This window comes from Mobula hypostoma, chromosome 8, assembly GCF_963921235.1.
Source record: "Mobula hypostoma chromosome 8, sMobHyp1.1, whole genome shotgun sequence".
Lineage (NCBI taxonomy): Eukaryota > Metazoa > Chordata > Chondrichthyes > Myliobatiformes > Myliobatidae > Mobula > Mobula hypostoma.
Window position 1 is genome coordinate 153,918,660 of NC_086104.1, and position 18,806 is coordinate 153,937,465.

General features: G+C 47.2%; 1 protein-coding gene across 3 annotated transcripts in view; it reads right to left on the minus strand.

Moving 5' to 3' along the window:
- Positions 1 to 573: 573 nt before the first annotated feature.
- Positions 574 to 18,806, minus strand: part of ggcx (gamma-glutamyl carboxylase) — a 71,111-nt gene continuing 52,878 nt past the window's right edge. For all 3 annotated transcript variants that reach the window (XM_063057125.1, XM_063057126.1, XM_063057123.1), the window contains exons 9-15: positions 16,921 to 17,052; positions 14,312 to 14,463; positions 13,795 to 13,964; positions 10,239 to 10,369; positions 7,563 to 7,710; positions 5,043 to 5,238; positions 574 to 1,098 (exon numbers count right to left, since the gene is read on the minus strand). In XM_063057125.1, coding sequence (XP_062913195.1) covers positions 945 to 1,098; positions 5,043 to 5,238; positions 7,563 to 7,710; positions 10,239 to 10,369; positions 13,795 to 13,964; positions 14,312 to 14,463; positions 16,921 to 17,052 — 1,083 coding nt within the window. In that variant the 3' untranslated portion in view covers positions 574 to 944. The remainder of the gene's footprint in view (positions 1,099 to 5,042; positions 5,239 to 7,562; positions 7,711 to 10,238; positions 10,370 to 13,794; positions 13,965 to 14,311; positions 14,464 to 16,920; positions 17,053 to 18,806) is intronic.

The following is an 18,806-nucleotide window of genomic DNA, read 5'->3' on the forward strand; positions in this document are numbered from 1 at the left end:
GCCAAATGAACTGGCCTCAACTGTTTCCTGTGGCAGAGAATTCCACAGATTCACCACTCTCTGTGTGAAGAAGTTTTTCCCAATCTTGGTCCTACAAAGGCCTCCCCCCCCAATCCCCAAACTGTGTCCCCTCGCCCCGGACCTCCCCAACATCAGGAACAATCTTCCTGCATCTAGCCTGTCCAATCCCTTTAGGATTTTATACGTTTCAATAAGATCCCCCCTCAATCCTTCAAATTCCAATGAGTATAAGCCTAGTCGATCCAGTCTTTCATCATATGAAAGTCCTGCCATCCCAGGAATCAATCTGGTGAACCTTCTTTGTACTCCCTCTATGGCAAGGATGTCTTTCCTCAGAATAGGGGACCAAATGTAAGGGGTATCACACAGATGGATATCATGCCACTGGGCCTCGAGTTCAATTTGTCAATAATCGTGCAGTGGCTGCCTGTGCATTAAGCTCATTTAAACAGTCATGCACCAGGCATTCTCCAAGCCGGTGGGAGAACAACCAACTCAATCAATGATCATACTACTCCTACCAATACACCACACCATGACTCATAAAGGTCTGGAGGTTACAAGTAAGTAAAATTAAGCAAAGAGACGGCCAAGGGTTTATTGAATATTTCACTAAAAAAATAGTACGCCTTGCAATGGTGTCCCACATAATCCTTCTCGGAAGTACCTTAAATTGGACCCTCAGCATTTAGTGTGAAACTTAATTACAATATTTAAAGATTGATTTTGTGTTGTGTTTTTTTTAAAAACAAACCAGATCCCAAGGCACTGAAATGAGAAACAAAATCTGGTTTTCACAAACCATCCATAAGATTCAGTTAAAAATCCAGTTCGGGGTGCGTAGTGCTGGTAGCTGTATGAAACTTGCATCCGTTAGCCACTGAAGCTTTGGGGTTGTAATGTGTACAGTGGCCGTACCAACTTCATAGTTCCATACGATCTTCTGTGTTGCTCTGAGGTGCAGGATTTACACTCTCGGAAGGTTTCATGTCAGCGTAATGAAACTCTTCCGCCAGCTGTTCCTCCGAAGGCCGTCCAAAGATGACGTTCCTCAGTGCGTAGCCGGTCATGAGGAAGCTGGGGTAATTTGGGATGAAGAGAAAGGTGGTTTGCAATTAGCTCTTAATACCTGGGAAGCACAAACTAAAAAAATTTTCTAATGCCAAAATTATAAGACCCTGGCCATTCGGCCCGTCAAGTCTGTTCAGCCATTGGATCATGGCTGTCTTAAAGAGAGATTAGCTTTATTTGTCGCACGTCCAGTGGAACATCGAAACATGCAGTGAAAGATGTCGTCTGAATCAACGACGAACATGGTCTGAGGATAGGCTGGGTGCGGACTGCAAGTGTCATCATGCTTCCAGTGCTAACATAGCATGCCCTTAACTTACTAACCCATACATTTTGGAAATGTGGGAGGAAACCGGAGCATTCCGAGGAAATCCACAGTCATAAGGAGAACATATGAAATCCTTAAGGAATTGAACCGTGATAAGCGCTATGCTTCTCTGATCTATTTTCAATCTCAACCCCATTCTCTTGCCTTCTCCCTGTAACCTCCAACTCCCTTACTAATCAAGAACCCATCAATGTCTGCTTTAGATATACCCAATGACTTGTCCTCCACAGCAACGAATTCCAGAAATTCACTATCCTCTGGCTAAAGAAATACCTCCTCATCTCTGTCCTAAATGGACATCCCTCTATTCTGAGGCTGTGCCCTCTGGTCCTCGCCTCTCCCATGAATGGAAACATCCTCTCCATGTCCACTCTATCTAGACCTTTCAATATTCATTGGGTTTCAATGAAATCAAAGTGGTTTTTCAGAGAAAGGATATAATACAGAAGCTGGGGTGAAAGTTAAGCCACAAGAGCAGATTTATAAAGAGATACAGCACAGAAGCAGGCCATTGTGCCCACCAAGTCTTTGCTGACCACAAACACCGACACTCAGTGGCCACTTTGTTAAGTACCTCCTGTACCTAATAAAGTGGCCACTCAGTGCATGTTCATAGTTTTCTGCTGCTGTAGCCCATCCACTTCATGGTTCGACGTACTGTGCGTCCACAGACGCTCTTCTGCACACCACTGTTGTAACGTGTGGTTATACGAGTTAGTTACCTTCCTGCCAACTTGAACCAGTCTGGCCATTCTCCTCTGACCTCTCTCATTAACAAGGCGTTTTCACCCACAGAACTGCCACCCACAGGATGCTTTCTGTTTTCCGCACCATTCTCTGTAAACTCTAGAGACTGTAGTGCATGTAAACCCCAGGAAATCACTAGTTTCTGAGATATTCAAATCTTCCCATCTGGCACCAACAATCTTTCCACAGTCTAAGTCACTTAGATCACATTTCTTCCCCATTCTGATATTTGGTCTGAACAACAACTGAACCTCTTGACCATGTCTGCATGCTTATATGCACTGAGTTCCTGCTGCATGATTGGCCTATTAGATACTTGCATTAATGAGCTGGCGTACAGGTGTACCTAATAAAGTGGCCACTGAGTGCACGTACCCCAATGCACTTTATTTTTGACACTTTCCCATCAACTCCACCCCTATCCTCACAATTCAATTGCTTATCCACGGACAATTTATAGTGGCCAGTTAACAAATGCCTGTGCACCTTTAGCACGTGGGAGGAACCAGCGACCCAGTGGTCCCAGGAAGAACATACAAACCCGCACAGACAGGACCAGTGGTTGGGGCTGACCCTGATCTCTGGGTCTGTTGAGGCAGTGTGGCTGGGCTCTACCAGTGGCACCCACCGTGCCATCCGAACTGGCTCCCGCTCCTTCCCATTCCCGTTCCGACACGCCTACTCGGGTCAGAGGAGCAACTCGGGTTGGATAGCCTTCAACCTGATGGCTGGAACGTTGACGAGAGGAAGTCTGCAGATGCTGGAAATCCAGAGCAACACACACAAAATGCTGGAGGAACTCAGCAGGCCAGGCAGCATCCATGGAAAAATGTACAGTCAACATTTCCGGCCAAAACCCTTCCGACAGGACTGGAGAAAAAAAGCTGAGGAGTAGATTTGAAAGGTGGGGGGAGGGGAAAGAGAACCACTGGGCAATAGACAATAGACAATAGGTGCAGGAGTAGGCCGTTCGGCCCTTCGAGCCAGCACCGCCATTCACTGTGATCATGGCTGATCATCCACAATCAGTATCCAGTTCCTGCCTTATCCTCATAACCTTTGATTCCACTATCTTTAAGAGATCTATCCATCTCTTTCTTGAAAGCATCCAGAGACTTGGCCTCCACAGCCTTCTGGGGCAGAGCATTCCATATATCCACCACTCTCTGGGTGAAAAAATTTTTCCTGAACTCCGTTCTAAATGGCCTACCCCTAATTCTTAAACTGTAGCCTCTGGTTCTGGACTCGCCCATCAGTGGGAACATGCTTCCTGCCTGCAGCGTGTCCAATCCCTTAATAATCTTATATGTTTCAATAAGATCCCCTCTCAGCCTTCTAAATTCCAGAGTATACAAGCCCAGTCGTTCCAATCTTTCGACATATGACAGTCCCGCCATCTCGGGAATTAACCTTGTGAACCTACGCTGCACTCCCTCAATAGCAAGAATGTCCTTCCTCAAATTTGGAGACCAAAACTGCACACAGTACTCCAGGTGTGGTCTCACCAGGGCCCTGTACAGCTGCAGAAGGACCTCTTTGCTCTTATACTCAATTCCCCTTATGAAGGCCAGCATGCCATTAGCTTTTTTCACTGCCTGCTGTACTTGCATGCTTGCTTTCAGTGACTGATGTACAAGAACACCTAGGTGATAGGTGAAATTTGGAGGGGGAGGGATGGAGCAAAGAGTGAGGAAATTGATTGGTGAAAGAGACAGAAGGCCATGGAAGAAAGAAAAAATGGGTGGGGGGGAAAGGAGCACCAGAGGGAGGCGATGAACGGGCAAGGGGATAACATGAGAGGGGGATAAGGGGATGGAAAATGGTGAAGGGGAAGGGTGGAAGCATTACTGGAAATTTGAGAAATTGATGTTCATGCCATCAGGTTGGAGGCCACCCAAACGGAATACAAGGTGTTGTTGCTCCAACCTAGGTATGGCCTTATCCCAACAGTGGAGGCAGCCATGGATGGACATATCAGAATGGGAATGGGAAGTGGAATTAAAGTGGGTGGCCACTGGGAGATCCTGCTTGCTCTGGCAGATGGAGCGTAGATGCTTGGCAAAGCAGTCTCCCAATCCATGTCAGGTCTCACCGATATCCAAGAGGATCTCCCATCCCCTTGTCCCTCTCTCATGTTATCTCCTTGCCTGCCCGTCGTCTCCCTCTGGTGCTCCTCCACCACCCCCCCCCCAACTTTTTTCACCAATCAATTTCTTAGCTCTTTACTTCATCCCTCCCGCCCCCCCCAACCTTTTAAATCTACTCCTCAGCATTTTTTCTCCAGTCCTGACAAAGGGTTTCAGCCCGAAACATCAATTGTACTTTTTTCCATTGATGCTGCCTGGCCTGCTGAGTTCCTCCAACATTTTGTGTGTATTGCTGGAACGTCAATTTCTCCAACTTTTGGTAATTTCTTCGCCCCCTCCCTCCTCCTCTCTTTTTCCATTCCCTATTCAATTAACCCTTGTACCCTTTCTCCTCACCTCTGTGGTTCCCCTCCTCCCTTCTCTTGTGTAGGCCACTCTCCCCTCCTATCCAATTCCTTCTTCTTCAGCCCTTCCACCTATCCCCTCTCAGCTTCTTACTTCATACAACCTCCCCCATCGCCTTCCAGCTTGTACTCCTTCCTCTCCCAACCTCATTTTTCTGGGCTCTGCCCCCTTCGTTTCCAGACCTGATGAAGGGTCTTGCCCCAAAACGTTGACCCTTTATTCCCCTCCATAGATGCTGCCTGATGTGCCGAGTTCCTCCAGCATTTTGCGTGTGTTGCTCTGGATTTCCAGCATCTGCAGAATCTGTTGTGTTTAGGATTTCCTGCTGCTATGATTTAATGGGTGACTGCGCCTCAGCCCCAGAGCTGCTCTGAAACACCCACCTCCGTCGGAAGATGTAGTGCTTTTTCTGTGCAAATCTGACCAGTCTCTCCAGCACGGTTGAGTTCCTCCTCCTCTCATACTCCTCCTGCCTCCTCTGCCGGCGCACGAAAGCGGCGAGAGTCGGGTCCGTGATGTTGCTGCTCTCCACGCTTCCGTTCAGGATGGTTCGCAGCTCAGGTGGAATGTCTCCGGTTTCTGAAGGCAACGCGAGAGATGATTACCAACGATGACATGTTTCCACTTGGAAACAATCAAAAGGGAGAAGTCTAAATACAGGTATGCGTCTCTTAACGTCCATGATACATTCTGTGAAATCGGACGTTATGTGATTTGGACGTTATGCAAACACCATATTATATACTTAGCAAACCTATATGGAGTACTGCAGTGTACCTGTATTGACTAAATAGCCAAGAACTTTCACTAAAACTGTATACTCTACACTATAACATATACATACACTATAACTTTTAATTTCATTTTCACCTTTTTAATTTTTTTCACTTTTTACACTTTTATGTAAACACTTTCTTAGCCTGTATCACACACAATTTATCAAAGATGGTCATCCACGTCACTGTTCTCAACTTCCTCGTAGTGTTCCACTGGAAGAGCTTCAGGTCGAATAACCTGCGTTTGGAAGCCATGATGCACTTTACCGTAATATTTTCGAAAGAAAATTAAACAGATAACGCTACTACACTCAAGAGATGCGCGATACACGCGATTGGTTACATCCGCTACGTCATGTTCTCCAATCGGGACTACGGACGTATACGCGATCGGACGTTAAGCGGTGAACACCTGTATTGGAAAGTGAGCCCATTGAGTTAAACAGCACCAAGACAAGCCCTCCAGTCCAACTTGTCATTACCGATCAAGATGTCCAACCAAGCAAATCCCATTGGCTGCATCCATGTATCTGTCTTTTAAACGTTTTTACTTACAGATTAAAGATTAGCTCTATTTGTCACATGTATATAGAAACATACAGTGAAATGTGTCGCTTGTGTCAATAACCAGCACAGTCCAAGGATGTGCTGGGGGCAGCCCACAAGTGTGGCCATTCTTCCGGCACCAACTATTTACTAATCCTTACTGACCCGTACGTCTTTGGAATGTGGGAAGAAGCTGGAGCACCCGGAGGAAACCCACATGGTCAACGGGTAGAATTCCTTATAGACAGCAGTGGGAAGGAGCGCTGGCACCCGTAAAGCGTTATGCCACCCTGTCACTTCGGGTGGGCTTTGACTGGCTTGCAAAATTACTGCTCCGTAATCTGAAGGAAAGATGTTGTCTTAGAGAGATACAGCATGAAAACAAGGCCCTCCGGCCTGTCTAGGTCCAGCTGGTCATTGTGTACCCAGCGAGCAAAACAGAGAGAGCTTTTTATAAACCGGGATTGGATTAGGGGTTCCCATCTGGGTCCACGGACCCTTTGCTTAATGGTCCATGGCATAATAGAGGTCAGGAACCCCTGGATCAGAGGGCATGTGCTATAAAGAAAGGTTGCACAAACCTGGGCTGTTTTCTCTGGAGTGACAGAGGCTGAGGGGAGATCTGATAGACATTTATAAGATTTTGAGGGGCACACTGCAGATAGAGGCCTGTCAAAGACCAACCCTACGTCCCCGTCATGAGAGATGGAAACAGTTAAGGCCGGCCAGCAGGGCTCTAGTGAAGCTGTACAGGCCAACCCCTCGTACAGTAGATCACAAAAACATTGATGAACTCCAACCAGACCATCGACTTTGGACGCCGGAGATGAGAGGTTAGCAATGGCCTCTGCTCCACTGGGAGATAACGACCAAGAAGATGACGATGACAGTAGAGTAGACAGACATTATTTCTCTCCCTCGCCACCCCCCCCCACCCCCGGGGCTGAAATGTCTAATACCAGAGGGCATGCATTTAAGGTGAGAGGGGTTAATTTCTTTTTTTTTTTGGCGTGTGCGTGCGTGCACGATGTTGGCGGGACGATGTCTTTTTCATGCCTTTACAAGGCGCGGAGCGAGAGAGAGAGACTGTGTGTCGAGCCACTCCTCACACGGACACTTTTGCAGTATTTTCTCTTGGTTTTACGAGGTCGAGTTGCGATCTCGACACTCAACCCGGCACGGATGGAAAGCGTACTCGGGAGCGGACCTGACTGGATTCGAACCCAGGAACCTTTGTTCCGGAGTCTGGCACTGATGTCATTGCGCCACCGAGAGGGGTTAATTTCAAACCGACACGAAGGGCTATTTTTTTTTTTAAGAACACAGAGGGGTGGGTGTCTGGGGTGGTGGTACAGGCAGATACATTAGGGACTTTTAACAGGCGTTTAGTTAAGCACACAAATGTGAGGCACATGGAAAGATATAGACATTGTTTACACAGAAGAGGTTAGATGGCCATTTGATTGCTAATTTAATTCAATTAGCACAACACTGTGGGCCAGAGGGTCTGTTCCTGTGCTGTCCTAGGTTCTACGGGTCCCTGTGGAAACCTCTCCAGGAAGCTTGTTAATCTGCACTTACCGGTTCCATTCTTAATCTTCTCTTGAAGCTCCACAAAACGCGTGTAATTCTCTTCAAGTTTCACCATTGTAGTGTTGACGTAGATGTACATGTAACACGAGGGCTCCTCAGACATGGTGTACACGTTGTGATAGTCACCAGCCGGCAGCTGCAATAGGAAAACCACGTCATTCTTTCGCCCCCATCGCAGCAACAAAGCCAAAGAGACCACTTGGCCCATCATACAATAAAAGAATCTATCAGGTGAACATTGACAGTACTTCCTCTATCACAAGCCCGTCCTTCTTCTGGTAGGGAGACCAGACCCGTACACAATATTCCAGATGTGACCAGGACTCTATAAATAAAGCAATATGTCTCTACTCTTGTACTCAAAGCCTCTTGCAAAATAAGGAACGTACCAATCATCCTCCTCACCATTTCCTAACCTTTAGATTTATTTGTCACACGTACATCGAAATACACAGTCAAGTGCGTCGTCTATGTCACTGACCAACACAGTTGAGGACATAGGAACATTTGATGGCTCTGGGCCTGTATTGCTGGAGTTTAGAAGAATGAAGGATCTCATTGAAACCTATGGAATATCGAAAGGTCTGGATGGAGTGGATGTGGACAGGATGTTTCTTACAGTGGGGGAGTCTAGGACCAGAGGGCCTCAGAGTAGAGGGACATCCATTTAGTACAAAGATTAGGAGGAATTTCTTTACCCCGAGGGTGGTGAATCTAGAATTCATTGGCACAGACGGCTGTGGAGACAAAGTCATTAAATATATTTAAAGTGGAGGGAGGTAGGTTCTTGATTAGTTGGGGTATCAAAGTTTATGGGGAGAAGGCAGGAGAATGGGGTTGAGAGGAAAAATAAATCAGCCATGATGGAATGGTGGAGCAGATGCAGTAGCCTAATTCTGCTCCTACGTCTTATAAATTTTATGGGAGCAGCCTGCAAGTGGCACCATGCTTCCTGTATCGCATGCCCACAACTCACTAACCCTAACCTGCATACCTTTGGAATGTGGGAGGAAACCAGAGCACCAGGAGGAAACCCACGTGGTCACAGGAAGAATGCAAAATTCCTGACGAGACAGCAGCGGGAATTGAACCCAGGCTACTGGCACTGTAGAGCATTACGCTAGCATGCTGCCCAGTCCTCCAGAGCCAAGAGATCCTTCTCTGAATGGGTCTGGTACCTACAATGAGTGGTGCAACTTCCATCAGCGAAACTGCTGGAAGTGCTTGAAAGCTGTGCAAAAAGAAATCAGGAATCAACTAGGAAACTGAAATAAAACACAACACACTAGAAACACACAGCACGACAGTCAGCATCTGCAGAAAGAAAAACGGGGTCAATACTACAGGTTGATGAGCTTTCGTCAGAGTTCATTGACCTGGAACTACAGTAGGCTAAGGTAGGAAACTTTGTCACATGGTGTGAGCAGAATTATCTGCAGCTTAATGTGAAAAAGACTAAGGAGCTGGTGGTAGACCTGAGGAGAGCTAAGGTACCGGTGACCCCTGTTTCCATCCAGGGGGGTCAGTGTGGACATAGTGGAGGATTACAAATACCTGGGGATACAAATTGACAATAAACTGGACTGGTCAAAGAACACCGAGGCTGTCTACAAGAAGGGTCAGAGCCGTCTCTATTTCCTGAGGAGACTGAGGTCCTTTAACATCTGCTGGACGATGCTGAGGATGTTCTACGAGTCTGTGGTGGCCAGTGCAATCATGTTTACTGTTGTGTGCTGGGGCAGCAGGCTGAGGGTAGCAGACACCAACAGAATCAACAAACTCATTTGTAAGGCCAGTGATGTTGTGGGGATGGAACTGGACTCTCTGACGGTGGTGTCCGAAAAGAGGATGCTGTCTAAGTTGCATGCCATCTTGGACAATGTCTCCCATCCACTACATAACATACTGGGTGGGCACAGGAGTACATTCAGCCAGAGACTCATTCCACTGAGATGCAACACAGAGCGTCATAGGAAGTCATTCCTGCCTGTGGCCATCAAACTTTACAACTCCTCCCTTGGAGGGTCAGACACCCTGAGCCAATAGGCTAGTCCTGGACTTACTTCCTGGCATAATTTATATATTACTATTTAACTATTTATGGTTTTATTACTACTTATTATTTATGGTGCAACTGTAACGAAAACCAGTTTCCCTCAGGATCAATAAAGTATGACTATGAACTCTACTGACTTCTTCCTCTCCACAGAAGCAGAGTCTGGTGAACTCCTGTTTATTCTTCTCCACAGATACTGCCTGACCAGCTGAGTTCTGAAAGCATATTGTGTGTGTGTGTGTGTTCATCTGGATTTCCAGCATCCATACAAACTCTTTGTGTTTCAGCATCTTTTGCTTTCTTCGAAAGGTCAGTGTTAGGAGTGAAGGTAAAATTAGTTAACAAAATACCAGTCAACCCAGCAGGGATGGAAAGCGTGTCAGGAACCGGCCGGATTTGAACTCTGGACCATTCGCCTCGAATCCGGTGCTGATGCCACTACACCACTGGTCAGTCATCATTAACAACCGGGGCGAGCTAGAATATCATTTGTACTTGGGCCAAGGCAAGTCTCCATTAGCTCACCGTGACTAATTTGCCCACAATGGCGATTCAGGGAAACACGTCAGGTTCTCTCAGGATGATCAGTAGATGAGTTAGCCTCGCACCTGCATCTTGTCTCCCTCCTTCAGGCTGTAGTTCTTCTTCTCGGCCACAATCTCCACAGCCAACTCCCCCTTTAGCACCTGGATGCTGGTATTGCCCAGATCTTCACTCACAAAGTTCTCCAAGTGAAGCCCTTCAAGTAGAGAGATCGAGACATGACTGCAATCAAGCGGGTACAGTTTTACAAAGACCCTAACTGGCAAAGTACATATCACGGAAGGCACAGTGCGTTAGGATAACAAAATTGACATGGAGTTTGAACATAAGGGTTGTAAATTCATGGGCACCAGCCTCCCCACCACTGAGAACATCGTCACAAGGCAATGCCTCAGAAAGGTGGCATCCATCATTAAGGACCCCCATCACCCAGGACATGCCCCCTTCTCATTGCTACCATCAGGAAGGAGGTACAGGAGCCTCAAGACACACACCCAGTGCTTTAGGAACAGTTTCCTCCTCTCCACCATTAGATTCCTAAATGGACAATGAATCCGTGAGCACTGCCTCACTATTTTTGCCAGAGTAACAGACACAAGACGCAGTTCCTGATGAAGGGCCTTGGCCCGAATCGTCGACTGTTTATTCCTTTCCACAGATTGGATGGCACGGTATCATGGGGGTGAGCACAACGCTTTACAGTACGGGCCACCCGGGTTCAATTCCCGCCCCTGCCGGTAAGGAGCTGGCACGTTCTCCCTGTGGGTTCCCCCCCACCCCCACAGTACAAAGACCTACCAGTTGGTAGGTTAATTGGTCATTGTAAATTGCCCCATAATTAGGAGGGAGGGAACGTCAAGGGGAATAATTAGGCTAGGATTAAACTGTGGGATCGCTGGGTAGACAGGCTCAAAGAGCCAGAAGGACCTAATCCAAATTGTAACTCAATAAATAAATAACGTGTGCCTGAACTCTGGGTTCCTGCAGCATCTTGTGTGCAGACTATTTTTGCACTATTTATTTTTTATTTGTATTTATGGTAATTTATTGTACATTTACATATCGCACTGTACTGCTGCCACAAAACTCACGACCATATACCAGTGATAATAAACCCAGTTCTGATTCCCAAATTAAGCATAGATTCTGTGGTACTTTACAGACATTAGTTTAACTTTGATTACAGGATTTTGAATACTACATTTCAGTTACAGTCTGCACCAGATCATTTGAATCATTACAGAAACTTTTCTCTATCCCTGGAACTACATCTCAGAATCATAGCCTGTTCCATGCTGTACTCAGCCCACCACGTGCGTGCCAAACAGTGGACACTTTCATATTAATCCCAACTTCCTGCCGTTCGCTCATAGCCTACTCTGACCTGGCAGCTAATGTGATTGTTTAGAGACATTTCTTAAATCTACTACATCACTTCTTCAAATCAAATTTCAGATTCAGATTTGTTTTACATTGAAACATACAGTGCAATGCATCATTTGTGTTAACAACCAACACAAGCAGCAACAACAAAATAAGACCCCCTCACACGGACAGACCTCTGACCCCAGAACAGGCCACCTCTGGGCCTCCAGTCCTTGGCCCCAGACACTCAAACTCACAGGTATCGGGTGTCCGACCTCCGGCCCCGACTCGCCCTCTACCCCAGGATCGAGGTCTCTATGTTTGCGCACAGAATCCTTCACGGAAAACCACGCTTCTGGGAATTATCTTGCAAGCGGCGTGTTTGCTTGCACTGATGCCTGTGCTTCACGCAACATGCAAGAGAATTCTTTAGGAGCCAACATGAGGAAATCTGCAGATGCTGGAAATTCAAGCAACACACACAAAAAATGCTGGTGAACGCAGCAGGCCAGGCAGCATCTCTAGGAAGAGGTACATTCGACGTTTCAGGCCGAGATCCTTCGTCAGGACTAACTGAAGGAAGAGCTAGTAAGAGATTTGAAAGTTGGAGGGGAAGGAGGAGATCCAAAATGATAGGAGAAGACAGGAGGGGGAGGGGATGGAGCCAAGAGCTGGGCAGTTGATTGGCAAAAGGGATACGAGGCTGGAGAAGGGAGAGGATCATGGGATGGGAGGCCTAAGGAGAAAGAAAGGGGGAGGAGGGAAGCCCAGAGGACGGGCGAGGAGTATAGTGAGAGGGACAGAGGGAGAACAAGGAGAGAGAAAAATATATATTAATAATAATAATAATAATAAATAAATAACGGATGGGGTATGAAGGGCAGGTGGGGCATTCATGGAAGTTAGAGAAGTCAATGTTCATGCCATCAGGAGCCAATGTGGGCAAAATTCCTGAAAACAACACACAGAGTTCATCACACAGCCAATCAGCAACGAGATTCCCACCCCGCTTCACAATTGAGTTTCTTAAGTGATATAAGGGCCAAGCTCTCGGGGACACTCCACAATTAACGACACACTGGCGATGAATCCTCGCATGGTGACGAAACATTTGCAAGTCAATTGCCAAGTTCGGAGAACAACTCAACCCAACTGTCAACCACCTGAGCTACATGTCTTCCGGATTATTTCCACTATATTCTGCATTCTGCTTTCTTTTTGCTACACGATTGTAATTATGTATGGCATGACCTGCCTGGAAGCCACAGAAAAGCTTTTCACTGTACCATGTGACATTAATAAACCAATGTTACCAATGAGGACAGGAAACAGAACATGATTTATACACTCATTTCAGACCAGATACCTTGCTTGTTCTGGACTCCACCCTCTGTGCTGTACAAACCAATCCCAGAGTTATAGAGCAGAGAAACAGGCCCTTTGGCCCAACTCATCAATGCCAACCAAGAAGTCTATCTGAACATCCCATCTGCCCTTGTTTGACCCATATCCCTCTAAACCAAGGGTTCACAGACCCCTCACTTAATAGTATTGGTCTGTGGCATAAAAAAGGTTGAGAACCCCTGTTTTAAACCTTTCCTATCCTTGTTCCTCTCCAAATGTCTTTTAGACGTGGTAGTGTAGTGGTTAGCACAACCCTTTACAGGACATGCGACCCGGGTTCAATTCCCGCCGCTCTCTGTCAGGAGTTTGTACGCTCTCCCTGTGACCAAGTGGGTTTCGTCTGGGTGCTCTGGTTTCCCCCGCAGCCCAAAAGACGTACTGGTTGGGAGATTAACTGGCCATTGTAAATTGTCCCATGATTAGGCTCGGGTTAAATGAGGGGTTGCTGGGCACCATGGCTCAAAGGGTTGGAAGGGCTGTGTTGTATCTAAATACATAAATATTGTGATATACCCACCTGTAACACTTCTTCCTGCAGCTTGTTCAACATACCCACTACCCTGTGTGCATAAAAGTCGCCCTTTAGGTCCCTTCTAGAACTTTCCCCTTGTTGTCATTCCTTTTTGCACCTTACGGTACACGGCGTGGCATTTTGACTTTTTTTTTACAAGGCTGAGTTGCTAGCTCGGTGCTCAGGGAAAGTGTGCAAGTCGTCGGCCAGATTCGAACTCAGGGTCCCAAGCCTGGCGCTGACGCCATTACACCGTTGGCGGGCCAAGAACCTCCCTCGCCCTCTCTCCAATTCTGATTCTCCCTCCCGCTCCCCGTAACAGCTCCCACACCAGGATTTACCTGGAAAATCCGCAATGAAAACCACGTCCATCTGATTGTCCAGAGTTTTCTCAATTTCTTCAAACTTTAGCCTCCAGGGCGAGAGGTTAACCAGCAGCGGCATCAGCCATGACGTCTTCTTGAAGGGGGACCACTCGGCCGTTACGACATCCACCCGCGGATCAAAGAGCCTGGAAATGGGAACTCAGTAGCAACAAATAGAAGTTGTGGCTTAAGCAGTCGTCCTAGAGCTTAGGGGCAGAAGGTGGGCCACAGTGGTCGGGCCGAGACCTCTCCAAAGAAGGTTCTGAACAAATAGGCTAAGGTCTTTGCAAGCTAACAAAGAGCAGGGTGGGATGTGTATGTATATCTATATTAAAAAAACCCATATCAAGGTTGCACTGACTGCTATGGTTCTGAAACCTTAAATGTTTCTCTACAGGCGCTGCCTGACCAGCTGAGTGTTTGCAGTACATTCTATTTTTAATGAAGATCCCCCAAGGGTTCGTCAGCAGTCTGCGTCCCAGGTCTGTCTCACCTCTGCTGGAACCTGTCGTTTATAGACACCCAGACGTCAAAGTAGAGCTCGGGATCAACGACGTTGTACCGGCGGAGCTCCTGGGCCAGGCAGCTGGAATACTGCTTCAACATGTCGGCATGATCCTTCCAGCGGCGGCTCTGCGTCCACACCTGGTGATAAAACAACAAAGGTGTTTACAGGGGGAGCCCCAGCATCCTGGCTGTCACTGACTAATGAAGACTCACAACCAAGAGGCGTGTTCCCTTTAAGATTTGATCTCACAGCTCAGGGCGGACATAGCTGTCCCGTACAAAAATCTGACATCATAGAACAGTACACGCCTATGATAGTTTGCTGACCTTTTATCGCATCTAGAATCTGAGGAGACTGAGGTCCTTTAACATCTGCCGGACGATGCTGAGGATGTTCTACGAGTCTGTGGTGGCCAGTGCGATCATGTTTGCTGTTGTGTGCTGGGGCAGCAGGCTGAGGGTAGCAGACACCAACAGAGTCAACAAACTCATTCGTAAGGCCAGTGATGTTGTGGGGATGGAACTGGACTCTCTCACGGTGGTGTCTGAAAAGAGGATGCTGTCCAAGTCGCATGCCTTCTTGGACAATGTCTCCCATCCACTACATAATGTACTGGGTGGGCACAGGAGTACATTCAGCCAGAGACTCATTCCACCGAGATGCAACACAGAGCGTCATAGGAAGTCATTCCTGCCTGTGGCCATCAAACTTTACAACTCCTCCCTTGGAGGGTCAGACACCCTGAGCCGATAGGCTGGTCCTGGACTTATTTCATAATTTACTGGCATAATTTACATATTATTATTTAATTATTTATGGTTTTATATTGCTATATTTATACTCTATTCTTGGTTGGTGCAACTGTAATGAAACCCAATTTCCCTCGGGATCAATAAAGTATGACTATGACTGTAATCAATCTGCCTCCTCCTTCCCGCATAGCCCTTCATTTGTCTTTGCTCCAGGTGTCCAAGTCCCTTAAATGCTTCTAATTGTATTTGCTTCTACCACCACCACCCCCATCAGTTACTTACCACTCTCTGTAAAAAAACACACCTCTGATATCCTTCCTATTCTGTCCTCCAAACACCTTAAAATGACATTGGCTCACATTAGCCACACTGGGAAGAGTCTCTGGCTGTCCACTCTATCTATGCCCCTTATCATCTCGTACACCTCTATCATCACCTCTCATCCTCTTCGACTCCGAGGAGGAAAGACTCCAGTTCACTCAACCTTTCCTCATAAGGCATGCTCTCTAATCCTCTCAGCATCCTGGTAAATCTCCTCTGCACCCTCTTTAAAGCTTCCACAGTCTTCCTGGGAGGTGACCAGAACAGAGCGCAATAATTCTGAATGTGGTCTGACTAGGGTTTTACACAGCTGCAACACTACCTCGCATAAATACAAGCAGACTCCCTCCCCCACCCCCAGAGGCTGGGTGGGACCAGAACTAGAGGTCATGGGTTAAGGGTGACAAGTGAAAAGTTTAAGGGGAACATAAGAGGAAACTTCTTCACTCAGAGGGTGGTGAGAGTGTGGAACAAGGCAATTTAAATAGTTGGTATGGACTAGATGGGCTGAAAGGCCTGTTTTTGTGCGGTACTTTTGTATGACTCTATGGCTCGTGAGCTCAATCCCCAACTAATGGAGGTTAACACCTCCTACACCTTAACAACCCTATCAATTTGTGTGGCAACTTTGGGACACCTATGGACGTGGACCCAAAGCTCCCTCTGTTCACCCATGCTGCTCGAAATCCTGCCACTCAGCCTGTACTCTGCACTCAAGTTCGACCTTCCAAAGTGAATCACTCCACACTTTCCCTGATTGAACTCCATCTGCCATCTCTCAGCCCAGCCCTGCATCCTGCTGTTGACATAACCTCAGACGGTGAAGAGGCGGCGTACAGGAACGAGACAGATCTGCTGCTTGAGTGGTGTCACAACTGTGCCCTCAGCCTCAGTAAGGCCAAGGAACTGACTGTAGACGTCAGGAAGGGGAAGTCGAGGGAACACACACCAGTCCTCATCGAGGGATCAGAAGTGGACAGGATGAGCGGTTTCAAGATCCTAGGCATCAGCATCACTGAAGATCTATCCTGGGCCCAATATATTGGCGTAACTTCAAAGGCAGCTCACCAGCAGTTATATATTTTGTTGGGAGGTTGAGAAGATATTGTACGTCACTAAATTGTCTAGCAAATTTGTTTTTACAGATACACCATGGAGCGCATTCTAACCGGCTGCTTCACTGCCTGCTCTGGAGGGATTGGAAAAAGCTGTATAGGGTAGTAAACTGAGCCAGCTTCATCATCAGCACCAGCTTCCCCAGCACAGGACATCTTCAAGAAGTGATATCCATTTTAAGGACCTCCCCCCACCACCACCCAGAACATGCCCTCTTCTCATTGCTACCATCAGAGAGGAGGTACAGGAGCCTGAAGGCATGCACACAACGATTCCAGAATACCCTCCTCCCCCCTGCTGTGGTATTTTGCACCACTAGTTATCTTGTATTTTTGTATTGGTCCATCACCCACTCAGGGTGAGAGCCACAAGCTCAGTGTAGCGTTTGACAATACTTCAACTTACACCCGGATTTAGGTAGCCGACCTCTCCAGTTACCCCATCCTTGTAGGTTATCTTGACATGTTGGTGGGATCTGGAATGAACCATCATGTCCCAGGAATATCCATAGAGCCCATTGGTCCAGTTATTGTACCCCTACAAGAAAGAGAGGCAGTCAGGACTACGTTTAATGTTAGATTTCTTTCACCACTGTTACCTACATAGGCCAGATAAATTCAATTCAATTCAAGTTTAATTGTCATTCAACCATACATGAATACTCAGGAATACAGCTAAACAAGATAGTGTTATTCCAGGGCCAAGGTGCAAAACGCAGTACCAATAGTCACACACAGCACGTACGAGAGAGCAAGCAGATATTGGTATCACAGCCACACAAACTCGAGCCGTCAACCGACTGTCGCTCACAATAGAGCTCGTCTTCTGCCAAGCAAACACCGGGGGGGGGGCAGCACCAACTCCAGCCTGGACGCTGCGCCACTCTGCCCCCGGTGGAGCGCGCTGGCTCCGACGCCTTCTCCTGGCGGATGATTCACTTACAAACACACAAAATGCTGGAGGAACCCAGCAGGTCAGGTAGCGTCTATGCAGAGGAATCAAGAGTCGACGTTTCCGGCTGAAACCCTTCATCCGCCTACCTTCCCCCTCTCACGTGGCTTCACCTATCACCTTCCAGCTTATACACCTGCCCCACCCCCCTTCCCCCTACTTATTCAGTCTTCTTCCCCCTTCTTTTCCAAACCTGGTGAAGGGTCTCGGTCTGAAATGTCAATTCTTTTTCCATTTCCATGGTTGCTATCTGTCCTGCTGAGTTCCTCCAGCACTTTGTGTGTGTTGGTCTCAATTTCCATTCCCGGCATCGGCAGGATCTCGTGTTTACCACTTACTTGGGGTTGTACAGCACAGAAACAGACCATTTGGCCCATCATATCCATACTGATCTTCCCCCCCCAACTACAAAAATTCCATTTGCTTGCATTAGGACCATTTCCTTCTGTGCCTTGGCGATTTAATTATCTGTCTAAGTGTCTGTTCAATGTAGAGACTCCACCACCTCTGGCAACACGTTCTAGATATCAACCACTCTGTGTAAAGAACAGATTCTCTTTAAATCTCTAACATCTTAAAACAATGTCCTTTGTAGGATGGCAGATATGTCTCTACCAAACGTGGTGTAAGGCACTCTTTCCCTCCGCTAGCCTGCAGGTCACCCTTGGGCAAGGTGTAGCACCTGCTTAGCCCCCCGATCAGGGTCTCGTGAAGCCATGGGAGCAGGTGGTGGATGGTCGTACGAGCAGCCGGTGCAGATCACAAGTCCTGGTTATGTGACCACTGACGCCAGGCAGACAATCTCTGAAGAGTATTGGTAATGGCTGGGGTCACCCGTCTTGTAAAGACACTGCCCAGAAGAAGGCAATGACAAACCACTTCCACCAAGAGCAATCATATGACATGATACATACTGAATGAATTAATGAATTTGTTTTTGAGGCCCCTACCCTAACTTTGACTGTACCCTGTCTGTGAGTCTCACAATCATACGAACTTTAATCAACCCTTCAGCCTCCTCTGCCCCAGGGAAAACAGGCCCGTCTTCTCCAATCTCTCCCCGTATCCGAACTTCTCCACTGCAGGCAACTTCCCGGAGAACCTCCTCTGTACACCCTAACGTGCAATCACATCCTGAAGACAAACTTGCCGGCGAGACAGAAATAGCAAAAATCACAAGAGATGCTGGAAATCCAGAATAACACACACAAGATAATGGAGGAACTCAGCAGGTCAGGCAGCATCTCTGGAGAAGAATAAAGGGTCCATATTTTGGGACTTTCATCAGGACTCACGAAGAGTTTCGGCCCAAAATGTCAACTGTTTATTGCTCTCCATAG